Source organism: Cebus imitator, unplaced genomic scaffold, assembly GCF_001604975.1.
Source record: "Cebus imitator isolate Cc_AM_T3 unplaced genomic scaffold, Cebus_imitator-1.0 Scaffold38, whole genome shotgun sequence".
NCBI lineage: Eukaryota > Metazoa > Chordata > Mammalia > Primates > Cebidae > Cebus > Cebus imitator.
Genome location: NW_016107353.1, coordinates 3693689 through 3706157, shown reverse-complemented (window position 1 = coordinate 3706157; position 12469 = coordinate 3693689). Strand labels below are relative to the sequence as shown.

The 12469-nt window shown below is 48.0% G+C and overlaps 1 protein-coding gene across 3 annotated transcripts in view; it reads left to right on the top strand.

The window, feature by feature from the left end:
• Window positions 1–274: 274 nt before the first annotated feature.
• Window positions 275–12469, top strand: part of RAB7B (RAB7B, member RAS oncogene family) — a 35135-nt gene continuing 22940 nt past the window's right edge. For 2 of the 3 annotated variants that reach the window (XM_017525474.2, XM_017525472.1), the window contains exons 1-4: window positions 275–484; window positions 7748–7816; window positions 8353–8479; window positions 9194–9409. In XM_017525474.2, the coding sequence (XP_017380963.1) occupies window positions 7764–7816; window positions 8353–8479; window positions 9194–9409 (396 nt within the window). In that variant the 5' untranslated portion in view covers window positions 275–484; window positions 7748–7763. Of the gene's footprint in view, window positions 485–6881; window positions 6910–7747; window positions 7817–8352; window positions 8480–9193; window positions 9410–12469 lie in introns of all 3 variants that reach the window. The other variant, XM_017525473.2, reaches the window with a different exon arrangement.

The window sequence follows — 12469 nt, the reverse complement described above, 5'->3', positions numbered from 1 at the left end:
ATCTAAAGCCTCAACGAAAACAAAAGGGCCCCTTTACTAGGTGGCTTCCAGCAGCAAAAGCTTCTAAAGCCAACCTGAGGCTCTTATGGTGCCCACAATGGGGCATGTTACCCTGCAGGCCCCCTGACCCACAGCTCCCATCCTCATCACCATGGGCCAGGGTCCCTATAAATGAAATTCGTGAGGGTACAAAATCCGGTTGGCTCTGGAGCCTAGCTTTTCCATTCCACTCCACCCCCTCCACCCACACAGCTGAGGTCACCCGGCCCAGCCTCTTTTGCAACTTTCCCAAGTCTGTGCATGAGAGCGAGAGGAGGAAAACTCAGAGGGAAGTGGTGTGGCTTCAACAGACTTTTTTTTGCCTGTCTTTATCACAAAGCCTTTTCCCTGGCCCTGCTGAGACCATTGCTCTAAGAGACCCCAGACTGAGAGAGGACTCCCAGCTGTCCTCGGAGCGGAGGCCGCGTGCTACACAGCCACAGCTGTAAGTGCCTGGGAGTTTGTCTCAGTCCTGTCTGCCCCCGCAGCCCTGAGAGTTATTTGGGTGTTTGGGTGGAGGAGTGGGGGCAGAGAATGCAAAGATAAAGATTTCCAATCTGGCAGCCGCAGAGTTTAGATCCAGCCCAAAGCCCCCCACCCTGGAGAAACTCCCAGGGTGTGGCAGCAAGAAAGGACTTCCCTGCCTATGTGAAGAGCTGGGGCCCAGCTCGGGGACCCACAAGGACTGTCAGTCCCAGGATGCAGCTGCCGGCCCCGTCAGAAGAAGGCGGCGCTGCTGCCTCCAGCCTGCAGGACCTGCCAGAAACTAGAGCCCAGCAGGAGGGCAAAACCCTCCTGGCACCCAGAGTCCCCTTGTAATATCGACAGAGTACCTTCTGGGATGGAACCGTGTCGGCCCAAGGGCTTAATCAGGCAAAGCTTGGCTCCTGGAGGAGGAAATTATCACTCCTGTTCTAAATCATAAATATTTCTCCTTGCCCAGTGCTGCGATGCCAGGGGAGCCAGTGAATAGAGTCGGGCAGATCTGCATTCTACCCAGTTTACCACCAACTAGTTGTTCTCGACGCAGGAATCCACTGGGCTTTAATGGCATTTTGTAAACTGCAAATCCTCTATAACTGCTAGGTACTATGTATTAACACAAATAATTTCTTTGGGCTTACAGATCAATCTCTCACCACAAAGGTCCCATGGAGATAGTAATTTGTCTGTATCCTCAGACCTACACAGTGCTGGTGTGTAGTAAACGGCACTGCCTATGCTGGACAGATAAACAGATGGATGGATGAGTGAATGGATGGCTGTTCATGGAAGCTTCTAGAATCCCAGCATTGGTCAGGCTCTTTAGTGGGATACAGAGAGGTGTGAGGCACAGTCCTGCCCTCCAGGCATGGACAGCCTACTCAAGGAGACAAGACTAATTCCCTCAAATAACTTGAAGAAGAAAAGCACAGAGCCTCCTGAAACCAGAGCTGTGGGTGCGCTTCCCGGAGGGAGCAGGTCTAGACCTGCTAGGGTTGAGGTGGGCAGGGCAGAACTGTGAGCTTTACTGGGAGACAACAAAGCCCTGTGCTCTCTATATAGCCTCTTTTCACAGACAAACTTTGCTCCCAAGATCGTAGGTCCCATTATTTTTTTAGCGTGGGTATATTTGTCCTTCTCCAAGGTATGGGATTGGGAGGGGAGGTGCTGAAAGTGGACAAGAGCCAGGAAGATAGTACAATGGAGACTCTGTCCGCTTCAGAACCCTCACCTGCCCCTGCTCACGGGTCTCCTGTCAGCAGATGTGATACCCCACCCAACACAGATGCGACAGAAGACTGTGCCTGGTTTCAGGTTGGAGCCAGCAGGATAGGGAGAGAAAGGAAGGCAGAAGTGAGAGCGAAGGGGGTCCAAGCGTTCTTGGAGGGCTTGTCCCAGGACCTGGGGCTTGGTAGCAACTCGGTCCTTCTTCCTCCACAGGAGCTGAGCTACCATGTAGCTTTGGCAAATGGGCAGGCCCAGGACTCCAGGCTTACACGTGCTGCCAGGCCAGAGCGGGGAAGAGTTGGGCACCTCCAGCAGGGAGTGAGTTCTGCTCTCTATGGACCGGGGCTGGCTGAAGGCAGTGTCCTGCATTTCAATCCTGCTTTTCACTGTTACTTAACAGTAGAGGATGACTCAGCCTGGCCTCTAGGAGGATTCCCTGGTTTGAAGCATCTGAGTCAGCTGAGTGGGTGGGAGGAGACTTAAAAAGACAGCTACTGCCAAAGCCAGCAGAGATGACTTGGAAAGGGACTCTGACCGCCGTATGAGATCAGCATGTGCCTCCGTCACCCCACTAGCTGCCCCCAGTGCCCACAGTGACCTGTCCCAGTCGCTCGCCTGTTGCTCCTAGTGACGCTGGGCCTGAGGACTGGGCTTTAATAAAATAGGAGTCTCAGCAAACTCCTCCCCTTCTGGGATGGGGTAGGGGAACCTGCAGTGAGAGCACACCCTGAGGGATCATCCAGGGGAAGGAACCAGGGAGGCGGTGGGATGTGGGAGCTCAAGATTAAAGCAAGGTAACTTACAAAGATCTTGAGCACTTTTGTGTGGCCCTCAGGAGAAATACTCCTAGGAGGAGGAAGCAGCTCCATGGGCCAGGTCTGGCTCTACCTTTCATGAATGTGGAAGAGATGACTCAAGCGCAGGGTAGTGCCTGGCATAAATGACCTTTGAGGTCCTTGCAGGAGTGTGCTGGAGCAGGCTCCACGCTGGTGGCTTGCAGTTGCCATGGTGGAGTGTTTACACCATAGGAAGTGGCAAGCATAACAAACCCGGGCTCTGGTCTCTAGCCTCACCCCCTCTCCTAGTCGGTAAACAATTATCTGGATCTTTGCCAAGTTGGGGAGCCTGTTGTGCTGTAAGATCATGACACATGCCGCCTGCAGAGGAAGCCACAGCCACGAGTGATGTCCATTTTACCCATGAGGGAACAGTTGCCCAAGGTTCAGTAACTCACCCAAGGTCACAGATGTGTGGAGCGGGATGAGAATTCTGAGTCCCACACTCACGATCACTCCATGGCACCAGACAGACTTGCTCTCTTGCTCAGACACAAAAGCAATTTGTCCTACCTGAAAGTCATGCTCAAATTACTTGGGGCTGCCATCCACACATCGTTTTAAAGAAATGTTAAATGATTATTTGATCTTTTTTTTTTTTTTTTTTTTTTTTTTATGGAGTCTCACTCTGTCGCCCAGGCTGGAGTGCAGTGGCGTGATCTTGGTTTACTGAAACCTCTGCCTCCTGGGTTCAAGCAATTCTCCTGCCTCAGCCTCCCAAGTAGCTGGAACTACAGGTCCCCCATAATGCCCAGCCAATTTTTGTATTTTTAGTAGAGACAGGGTTTCACCATGTTGGCCAGGATGATCTCGATCTCTTGACTTTGTGATCCGTCTGCCTCGGCCTCCCAAAGTGCTGGGATTACAGGCGTGAGCCACCGCGCCCGGCCAATATTTTTAAATTACAAAAACAACTTACGCTTGTGTAACAAATTTTAAAACAAAACATACATGACATAAAGTAATACCTCTTGGCCTCTAATCTATCTTTCCCATCTCTCTTATGAATCATTTAGTGTAAATCTACCTCTGGCTTTCTGTATCACACTATATAAAATATTCAGCAATTTTCTTTTTTCTTACTTAAAAGTATCACATATAGCTTTCCACTGCATTAGTTCATCTTTTTAAAACTGCCCTTGGCCAGGCGTGGTAGCTCACACCTGTAATGCCAAGATTTTGAGAGGTTGAGGTGGGAGGATCACTTGAAGCCAGGAGTTTGATACCAGCCTGGGCTACAAAGCATGACCCCATCTCCACAAATAAATGAAAAATAAGAAATCAGCCGGGCATCATGGCTTACACCTGTAGTCCCAGCTACTTGGGAAGCTGAGGCAGGAGGATCACTTTAGCCCAGGAATTTGAGGTGGCAGGGGGCTATGATCATGCCATTGCACTCCAGCCTGGGCAAAAGAATGAGACCCTGTCTCTAAATAGATAGATAAATAAATAAATAATAAAACTGCCAATTGTTCCAGAGTATGAATGGATCAGAATTTATGTAGAGTCTCCTACTGATGGACAGTTAGATTACAGCAATGCTTTAGCAATCATCTTTGTACAGATATGTATTTGAGCATATGCGTGAGTATTTCTGTAGGACAGATTCCTAGAATGAGAAACCTAGGCTGTGTGCATATTCAGTTTTGATATTGTCAAATTGCCTTCCAAAAAGACTGTGCTAATTCATACTCTATCGACAATATATAAGACTGTTTCCCCAACACACCTGCCAACCCTAAATATTGTCGTCAATCTTCTTAAATTTTTGCCACTCTACTGGGTAAAAATAAATGGTATTTTAAAATGTTTATTTCCTTGATAGTAACATTGAGTATCTTTTCAAAGCTTACTAATTCTTAATAAGATTTCAACTGGTAACTTGTTCATGTTCTTTGCCCATTTTTTGGTAAGTATGCTGCCTTTTATTATCTGTATGAGCACTTTACCATTGTGCATAGTGACCTACTGTTACGTGTCTCTCACACAGCCCCTGTCCTTGCTTCCTTGATGACTCCCTATGGTGGGTTCCTATTTGCTCCATCTCTGTGCTGCTCCCAGTGTCTAGTACAAGGCTTTGCATGCAGTAGGCATGTAGGCATTTGCTGCATGAATGCATGGACCATCAAGAAGACCCTTTGCTCACCATGCCAACCCAGCGCTCCTGGGCTAGAGCAGAAGTTCCAACTCCAGCTCCTGGGACAAACAGCTCTTAGCAGAGCTTCAAATCACCTTTGGTCCATGATATGGTTTGGCTTTGTCCACACCCAAAATCTCACCTTGAATTGTAATCTGAATTATAATTCCCACGTGTTGGGGGAGAGACCTTGTGGGAGGTGATTAGATCATGGGGGTGGTTCCTCCTTGCTGCTCTTATAATAGTGAGTTCTCACAAGACCTGATGGTTTTATAAGGGGCTTTTCCCCACTTTGCTCTGTGCTTCTCTCTCCTGCCATGAAAGGAAGGATGTGTTTGCTTTCCCTTCCACCATGATTGTTAAATTTCCTGAGGCATCCCCAGCCATGTGGAACCAATTAAAACTCTTTCCTTCATAAATTACCCAGTCTCAGGCAGTTCTTTATAGCAGCATGAGAACAGACTAATACAGCCCATGACATGATTCATGAAGGGGACATTAACAATCCTAGGTCTCTGGGGGTTTCCCATTTTGGGTCCCAAGCACAGCTCTCATGGCCAGTGAGCTCTAGCTCCAGTAGATAAAGCACTTTTCACTAAGAAGGCATCTTGAGTCTTTGGGGCTCAGCTGGCTCATTCTCCAGTTGGACAGCCAATGGAGAGGGAAAGTAACTACTTTACTCAGAGAGGGAAAGTAACTGGCCCAAGGTCACACAGTGGCAAAGTGAGAATCAGAACCAAGGCCTCAGGATGTCATATTTACAGCTTTTTCCAAATACCAGGGGAAACACAAGCTGGCCAACTTTTGAAACCTCATCTGAGCAGAGTCAAATCAAGGTTTACTCACCATGCTTCGTGCATCTAAAGACAAAAGACCCAGGAGTTGGGGATAGTGCATGTGCGTATGTGCATGTATGGGTAAAACAAAGGGCCAATTAGGTATGTCTCCTACAATAGTTTTGCTATACCTTGTAAAAAAAAGATACACACACACACACACACACACACACACACACACACACTTATATATATACATTTACATTTCTCTTCTAGGAATAAGACACATTTGTCGCTGATCACGGTGGCTCACGCCTATAATCCCAGCACTTTGGGAGGCCGAGGAAGGTGGATCACTTGAGGTCAGGAGTTTGAGACCAGCTTGACCAACATGGAGAAACCCTGTCTCTACTAAAAGTGCAAAAAATTAGCTGGGCGTGGCAGCATATGCCTGTAATCCCAGCTACTCAGGAGGCTGAGGCACAAAAATCACTTGAACCTGGGAGACGGAGGTTGCAGTGAGCCAAGGTCACACTATTACATGCCAGCCTGGGCAACAAAAGTAAAACTCTGTCAAAAAAACAAACAAAACAAACAAACAAAAAAAACCCATATATTTGTTGTTAAAAAATGGAAAGTTTTAAAAAGCAAAGAGAAAAAAATTAAAATCATGTTCCTACCACCCAAAATTAATCACTTTCATTTTTAATTGACAGATAAAAGTTGTACCCATTTACCATGTTGTTTTGAAATGTGCATACATTGTGGAATGACTAAATGGAGGTAATTAACACCTGCATTATCTCACATACTTATTTTTTAGTGGTGAGAACACTTAATACATACTCTAGTAGGAATTTTCAAGAATACAATACATTGTTGTTGATGATAATCACCATGCTGCATAATATATCTCCTGAATCCACTCCTCCTGTCTAACTGAAAGTTTTTATCCTTTGACCAACATCTCCCCAGCTGCCCACCCCAGCCCAGCCCCTGGTAACCACCGTTCTACTCTCTACTTCCATGAGTTCAATTAATTATTTTAGATTCCACGTGTAAGTGAGATCATATGATATTTGTCTTTCTTTGCCTGGATTATTTCACTTACCATAAGGTCCTCCAGATTTACCCATATTGCCATAAATTGTGTTTTTAAAAAACTGAACAGTACGCGTTGTGTACACATGTACCACATTGTCTTTACCCATTCATCCACTGATGGACACTTAGGTTGATTCCATATCTGGGCTACTGTGAACAGTGCTGCAGTGAACATGGCATGTAGACGTCTCTTCAACATCCTGATTTCATTTCCTTTGTCTGTGTATCCTGTAGTGAAATTGCGGGAATTTTTAATATATTTCTTTCCTTTCTTCCCAGGCCTTTATCTATAGAAGCAGGAACTCCTGTAAGTATTGGGGTGGTATTATGTGTACAGTTTAGCATCTTCTGTTTTTTATTTAGATCCTAGGGCATGAGTATTTTCCCATATTATTGTAATAGTCTCAAAAACTCCATTTAATGACTGCTTAATAGTTCATTGTGTGCTATGATTTAACCACTATTTTATTGCTGGATATTTATAAACCATACTGTGAAGAACATTGTTGAACAAGAGTCTTGACCCACATTTCGAATAATTTCTTTAAGACAAATTCCTAGAAGTGGAGGGCGGGAACATTTTTAAGGCTCTCAACACTTGCTGCCAATAGCCTTCCAGAAACACGTGTCAGTTACACCCCGCCAGCTGCATTAGAGAGGAGCCTTTTGATTCTGCAGTTGCAGCCAGACCTCGGGCTGGGGGAGGGGCCCTCTTCCATCCAAAGCCTCTGGGCAGTCCTGACAATGGACCCCTTGTCCTGCCCACCCCCATCTCTTCTTCCTGCATGGCCCTCTATCCCTGGCTCCACGCTGGGCTGTCCGTGAGGCCTCTGTTCAATCCTGTCCTGTCTTCTTGATACTTCAGGCTGCCTCCAAGAGCAGGGTTGGTAGAGCTGAGGGATGAGAGATTTGCCTGTCCTAGAGGGTTGTCACCCCTCCAGCTTTGGGGAGGCCCCCAGGGAAGGCGAGGGAGAAGGTGTAAGAGAATTGATGAATGATGCGCCTCTTTCTAAGAACTACCCCACCCAGTCCTGGGCCCAGGGCAGTCATTTGCCCATTGAAAAGGGGAAAGCAGAGGCCACCGTCAGTGACAATGGCTGCAAGGAACACTGCCCAGCAAGTGGATGACCTCTGCTTCCTTACAGGCTCTGAAGCCCCTCCATGAATCCCCGGAAGAAGGTGGACCTGAAACTCATTATCGTCGGAGCCATTGGGTAAGCCAAGCCAGTTCTGGGAATTGGGATGCAGCCCCTCACCCAGGGACAGTGAGACCTCCTGGTGTGTTCCCATCCCCCATAGGTCCATTTCTGACTCAGGGTGGCACCAGCAATTGTATCCCACTCCCCAAAAGAGAAGCTTAGTTGGGAGAAAGAAGCTGCACATAAATAGGTGGTTTCTAGTCCCAGATCTGCAGTGACTCTGCACTAACCAGCTGTGTGAATTAGGCAAGTCATTTAGCATCTATCTGTCCTCCCACCTCCTACACACACAGAAAAAACCTGACCATCACTGTAAGATATTCCACTGTCTCCCAATGACTCTGCTCACTTCGATTGGCTTCTACTTCTAGAAACCATTTCCTACTCCTTTGCTACTCAAAGTGTTGTTTATGGACCACTGAAATTTGAAATTACAAATTTCAGGGAGAGACAGTGGCAAGAGGGGCCTGGTAAGATTCTGAGAATGGTATGGAAGCATGTGCATGTGTGTTTGCATGTGTGAGTTCACGTGTATCTGGAATTTTCCTCAGTGTGGGAAAGACCTCCCTCCTTCACCAATATGTGCACAAGACATTTTACGAGGAATACCAGACCACGCTGGGGGCCAGCATCCTCTCGAAGATTATTATATTGGGTGACACAACTTTGAAGCTACAGGTAAGAAGCCCTCCTTTTCCCTCTTCAACATACATACACTGAAAATCACCCCCACCCCTCGACAGCCACTCATGGAGCCAATGTGCACCAGAGCTAGAATGGTCTAGAGCAGAGATGGGCAAACTTCAGCTCATGGACCAAATCTGGTCCACCTCCTATATTTGTAAATAAGACTTCACTGGGGCACAGCCATACCCATGATTAACTTCTCATGTTATGCACTACGATGGTAGAGTTGAGTAATAATTGGCATACAGAGACAGTATGGCCTGCAAAGCCTAAAATATTTACTACCTGCTCTTTACAGAAAAAAAAATTGCTGATGCCTGATCTAGAAGGAAGAGCACTAAGCCAGGAGTTGAGAGACCCCACGCCTAGTCTCAGGTTCTCTGGAAAACTTGGCAGGTGATCTTAGGCAAGACATTCCCAAGGTCCAAGTTTCCAGATCTGTGAGATGAGAATAACAGTTCCCACCTTGATGACCCAGGGGAAGAACGAGAGCTCAGATGTGAATTTACTCTCAGGATGTTAAGTGTTACCCCAGAGGTGTCGGAGTGTATGTGGGTGGGAGGGTCAAGATGCCTCTGTGTGAAAGAACCACGTGCACCTGTACCAGGGCTTGCTACCCAGCAAAGGAAGCCTTAGCATGAGGTAACCCAGCTGAGCTTACTTCCAGCCTCACCACTGCCCGTGGGGCGGCTGCTTTTCCTCCAGATCTGGGACACTGGCGGTCAGGAGCGGTTCCGCTCCATGGTGTCCACGTTCTACAAAGGTTCCGATGGCTGTATCCTAGCGTTTGATGTCACTGACCTGGAGTCTTTTGAAGCCCTGGATATCTGGCGGGGTGACGTTCTGGCCAAGATTGTCCCCATGGAGCAGTCCTACCCCATGGTGTTGCTGGGGAACAAAATCGATCTGGCAGACCGCAAGGTACTGTTCGTTCATTTATTCATTCAACAAACATGATGTGGGCACCCACTATGTGCCAGGCACTGCGTTAGGTCCCACACATGCAGAGCTGAATCAGGCGTAGTCCTTACTTCAGGAATTTCACAGTCTAGTAGTGGATACAGATACTTTAAAAGATAATTATAAAATAAAATAAAAAGATAATTATGATACGATATGGTAAATGAAATAAGAGATATACCTTGGGTATTTAGGGAGTAAAGTAAAGGGGCATCTACCCAAGCCTAGAATATAGGACAGGTTTCCTGGAAGAGTTGGGTTCTGGGCTGAATAAACAGCATGATATCAGTTGAGAATGGAAGGCGACTTTGTCCCCTGTCCACAGGGGACGGGGGAGTTAGGGCATCAGAGGCAGGTCTCTGTGGAATTTGAACGAATCTGCATCATCGGGTCAAGCTGGGGGTCTGCAGTTATAAATTCTTGGATATACAAGTTTTCTGGGGAAGTAATAATTTTTTAATTAGCTTAAGCATATTCCAGACCATCGGGTTACCCGCTCGACAGCTGGCCTGCTCCGTGACTACAGTGACCCTGCTTGTGTAGGTGTTTACCATCACAGGGCCATTGAGAAGAGAACATTTTTAATCCTCGCCTACAAATGAGGAAAAATATAGGTAGACTTAATTTGTAAAGGATGCTCTTGGGTCAAAAGTCCAGACACCACCAGAAAGAGCTATTTGAACCAACTTTCTCTTTTTAGTGTTTCAAATACAGAAGAGTGATGGGGAACTGGATCATCATGTCTAAACTACATTTTCACCATGGTTCAAAAAGAGAAAGCAATAGAAATGAGGCATCATTTGGCATGACGAAGTGTGTTTACGGGTGGAGAAAGGGAGGGAGGGATGGTGCTTCCAACTAAGCTATGATCTCCAGAAAGGAGAGCCTCTGGCTCATAGAGAAAGAAACATTTTTGGTTTGGACAGGCCGAGTTTGGGGAACTTGTAGAACTAGTTGGAAATGACCAGCAGGCTTTGGATGCACAAGAATGAAATTTCAAAGGAGAAGTCTGTGCTGGAAATAGATAATCTAGGAGTCGTCGGGTCTGTGGTCACTTCAGGTTGTAAACTCCGTGTCAATTCTCTAATTACAAATATCCAGCCTCGGCTAATAAGTAAAACCCTAAGTTCCTTCAAAGACAAGGAGCCTCCATTTCTTCCCCCACTGGGACCAGCTGTGGGTGAGAACCTTGTAGGCTAAGAGAGGGAGCAGGTCCTTAGAATCTCACTGCCAACCTTGATGTCCACACTTCCTCCTCTTATCTGGTGGTAATGCTGGTTTCAGACCCTGTCGGGAGTGAAGGAGGAAGAAGGAGAAGAGGTCGGGAGAACAGGGCAATTCTTGTTTGACTGGTGCTGTCACAGAGAGCCTTGCACTATCCGGGCCTGACAGGTGTTGCAAGCTCTCTCTTCTGTGGGTCACTCCTCTGGGTCCTTAGGAAGCCCCACTGGGAACACTTCACTAAACCTCTCATGACCAGGGCCTTGCATTCCCCTCCCTAACACCTAACTTTCAGCATCCCCACCCCATGGGCGTCACCTTTTCCTCCAAGCAGTCCCCTAAGTGGGGTTTAGCCTGTCCCAGCCTGGCTCTCTCTCTGTTGCATCCACCTGTCCTTCACAAGGCACACCATGCATTCTGGCTCCACTTAGGGGTAAGGGTAACTGGTGCCCAGTGCAGCCTCTTCCCCTGTGCTCCATCGTCTCTTGCCTCAGATACCTCAGGTGTATGTCAGACACCTGTCCACCGTGTCCCCCAAACTCCAGGGGTCATACGATAGTGACACCTCAACACCCTCTTTCAGCTAGAGGGGGGGCCTTCCCTGCTCCTCTTCTTGGGAGAGGCAGGGGTTGCTGTGCCCACAACACAACTCTCTCCAAGGAGATCCCTCCTAATCCTCATTATCAAGCTTTTATATCCACGCTGTGGAATTTAGAGTCATCCAAGAGAGTCTTTGCCATGAGACTTTGGGAATGTGTACCCAAGGGGGACTGTCTCCACCTGCTTTATATCTGACATCTGTCCGATTGTTGTACCTCTGCCAAAATGTTCATTTTAACTTCCATCTTGTTTCATGCTGTAGGGTGTGGGGAGGGAAGCTGGGGGAGCTCCAGGCAGAATCAGTGAAATAAGAGGTGCCATCTTACATCGAGAGAGAGGGAACCAACATGAGGCTTACAAACCATGAGGAAGCTTTGCCAGCTATTCTGGGGAAGAGCTACTTGCGGACAAGGACAAGAGCTGATGGGTGACACCAAGGACTCCGCTGAAGGAGGAGACCATGAGTGTGAGGTGGGGTCTGTGTGGAGTACAAGCCAGGAGCAAGAAACTTGGACTAAGGCCTTTCCAACCAAGAGCAGCTGAAGGACAGAGCTGTGAGGACACCGAGAAAGGGTGGAGGAAGGAAGAGGGACTGGGGAAGGCTGAAGGGCCAGGGCTGGGGCGGCAGAGGCTGGGGACAGGGCAGCAGGAGGGAGGGCCTGAGGGGGTTGAGGGAAAGGAGATCGGGGCACAGGAGGCCAAGCATCATATTTTACAGAGGCTGACACAGAGAGATTTGGGCAGCAAAGGATTTCTGAGGCTACCGTGAGAGGTGGCGGCTGCGTGGTGAGCGGTTAGAAAGCCTCACCAGATGGCAAGTGTTTAGCAAATGAGAGGCACCTGGCAAGATGAAAAGGGTGGGTGGTGACTCACAGGGGTAGAGGGGTCCGATCCAAGCCTCAGGGTGGATGAGCTCTGGTGTTCAGAGAGAGAAAGAACAAAGGTTTGAAAGAGGCAGTGAGGCACTAGGCAAGCCAGGCCCCTCTCCCGGATGTGTGGTGAGCAGAGTCTGCAAACAGCCACAGTGGGGAGGGCAAGAGGGGGCACTGGGGAAGCATGACCCTACGAAAAGCCAGGGTTCAGCCAGACAGGGAGGTCCCTGGAGAGGATGGAGGAGAAGATGGAGGAGAGGATGGAGGAGGGGATGGAGGAGAGGGAGGAGGAGAGGGGAGGAGAGGAGGGAGGGGAGGAGGGAGGAGG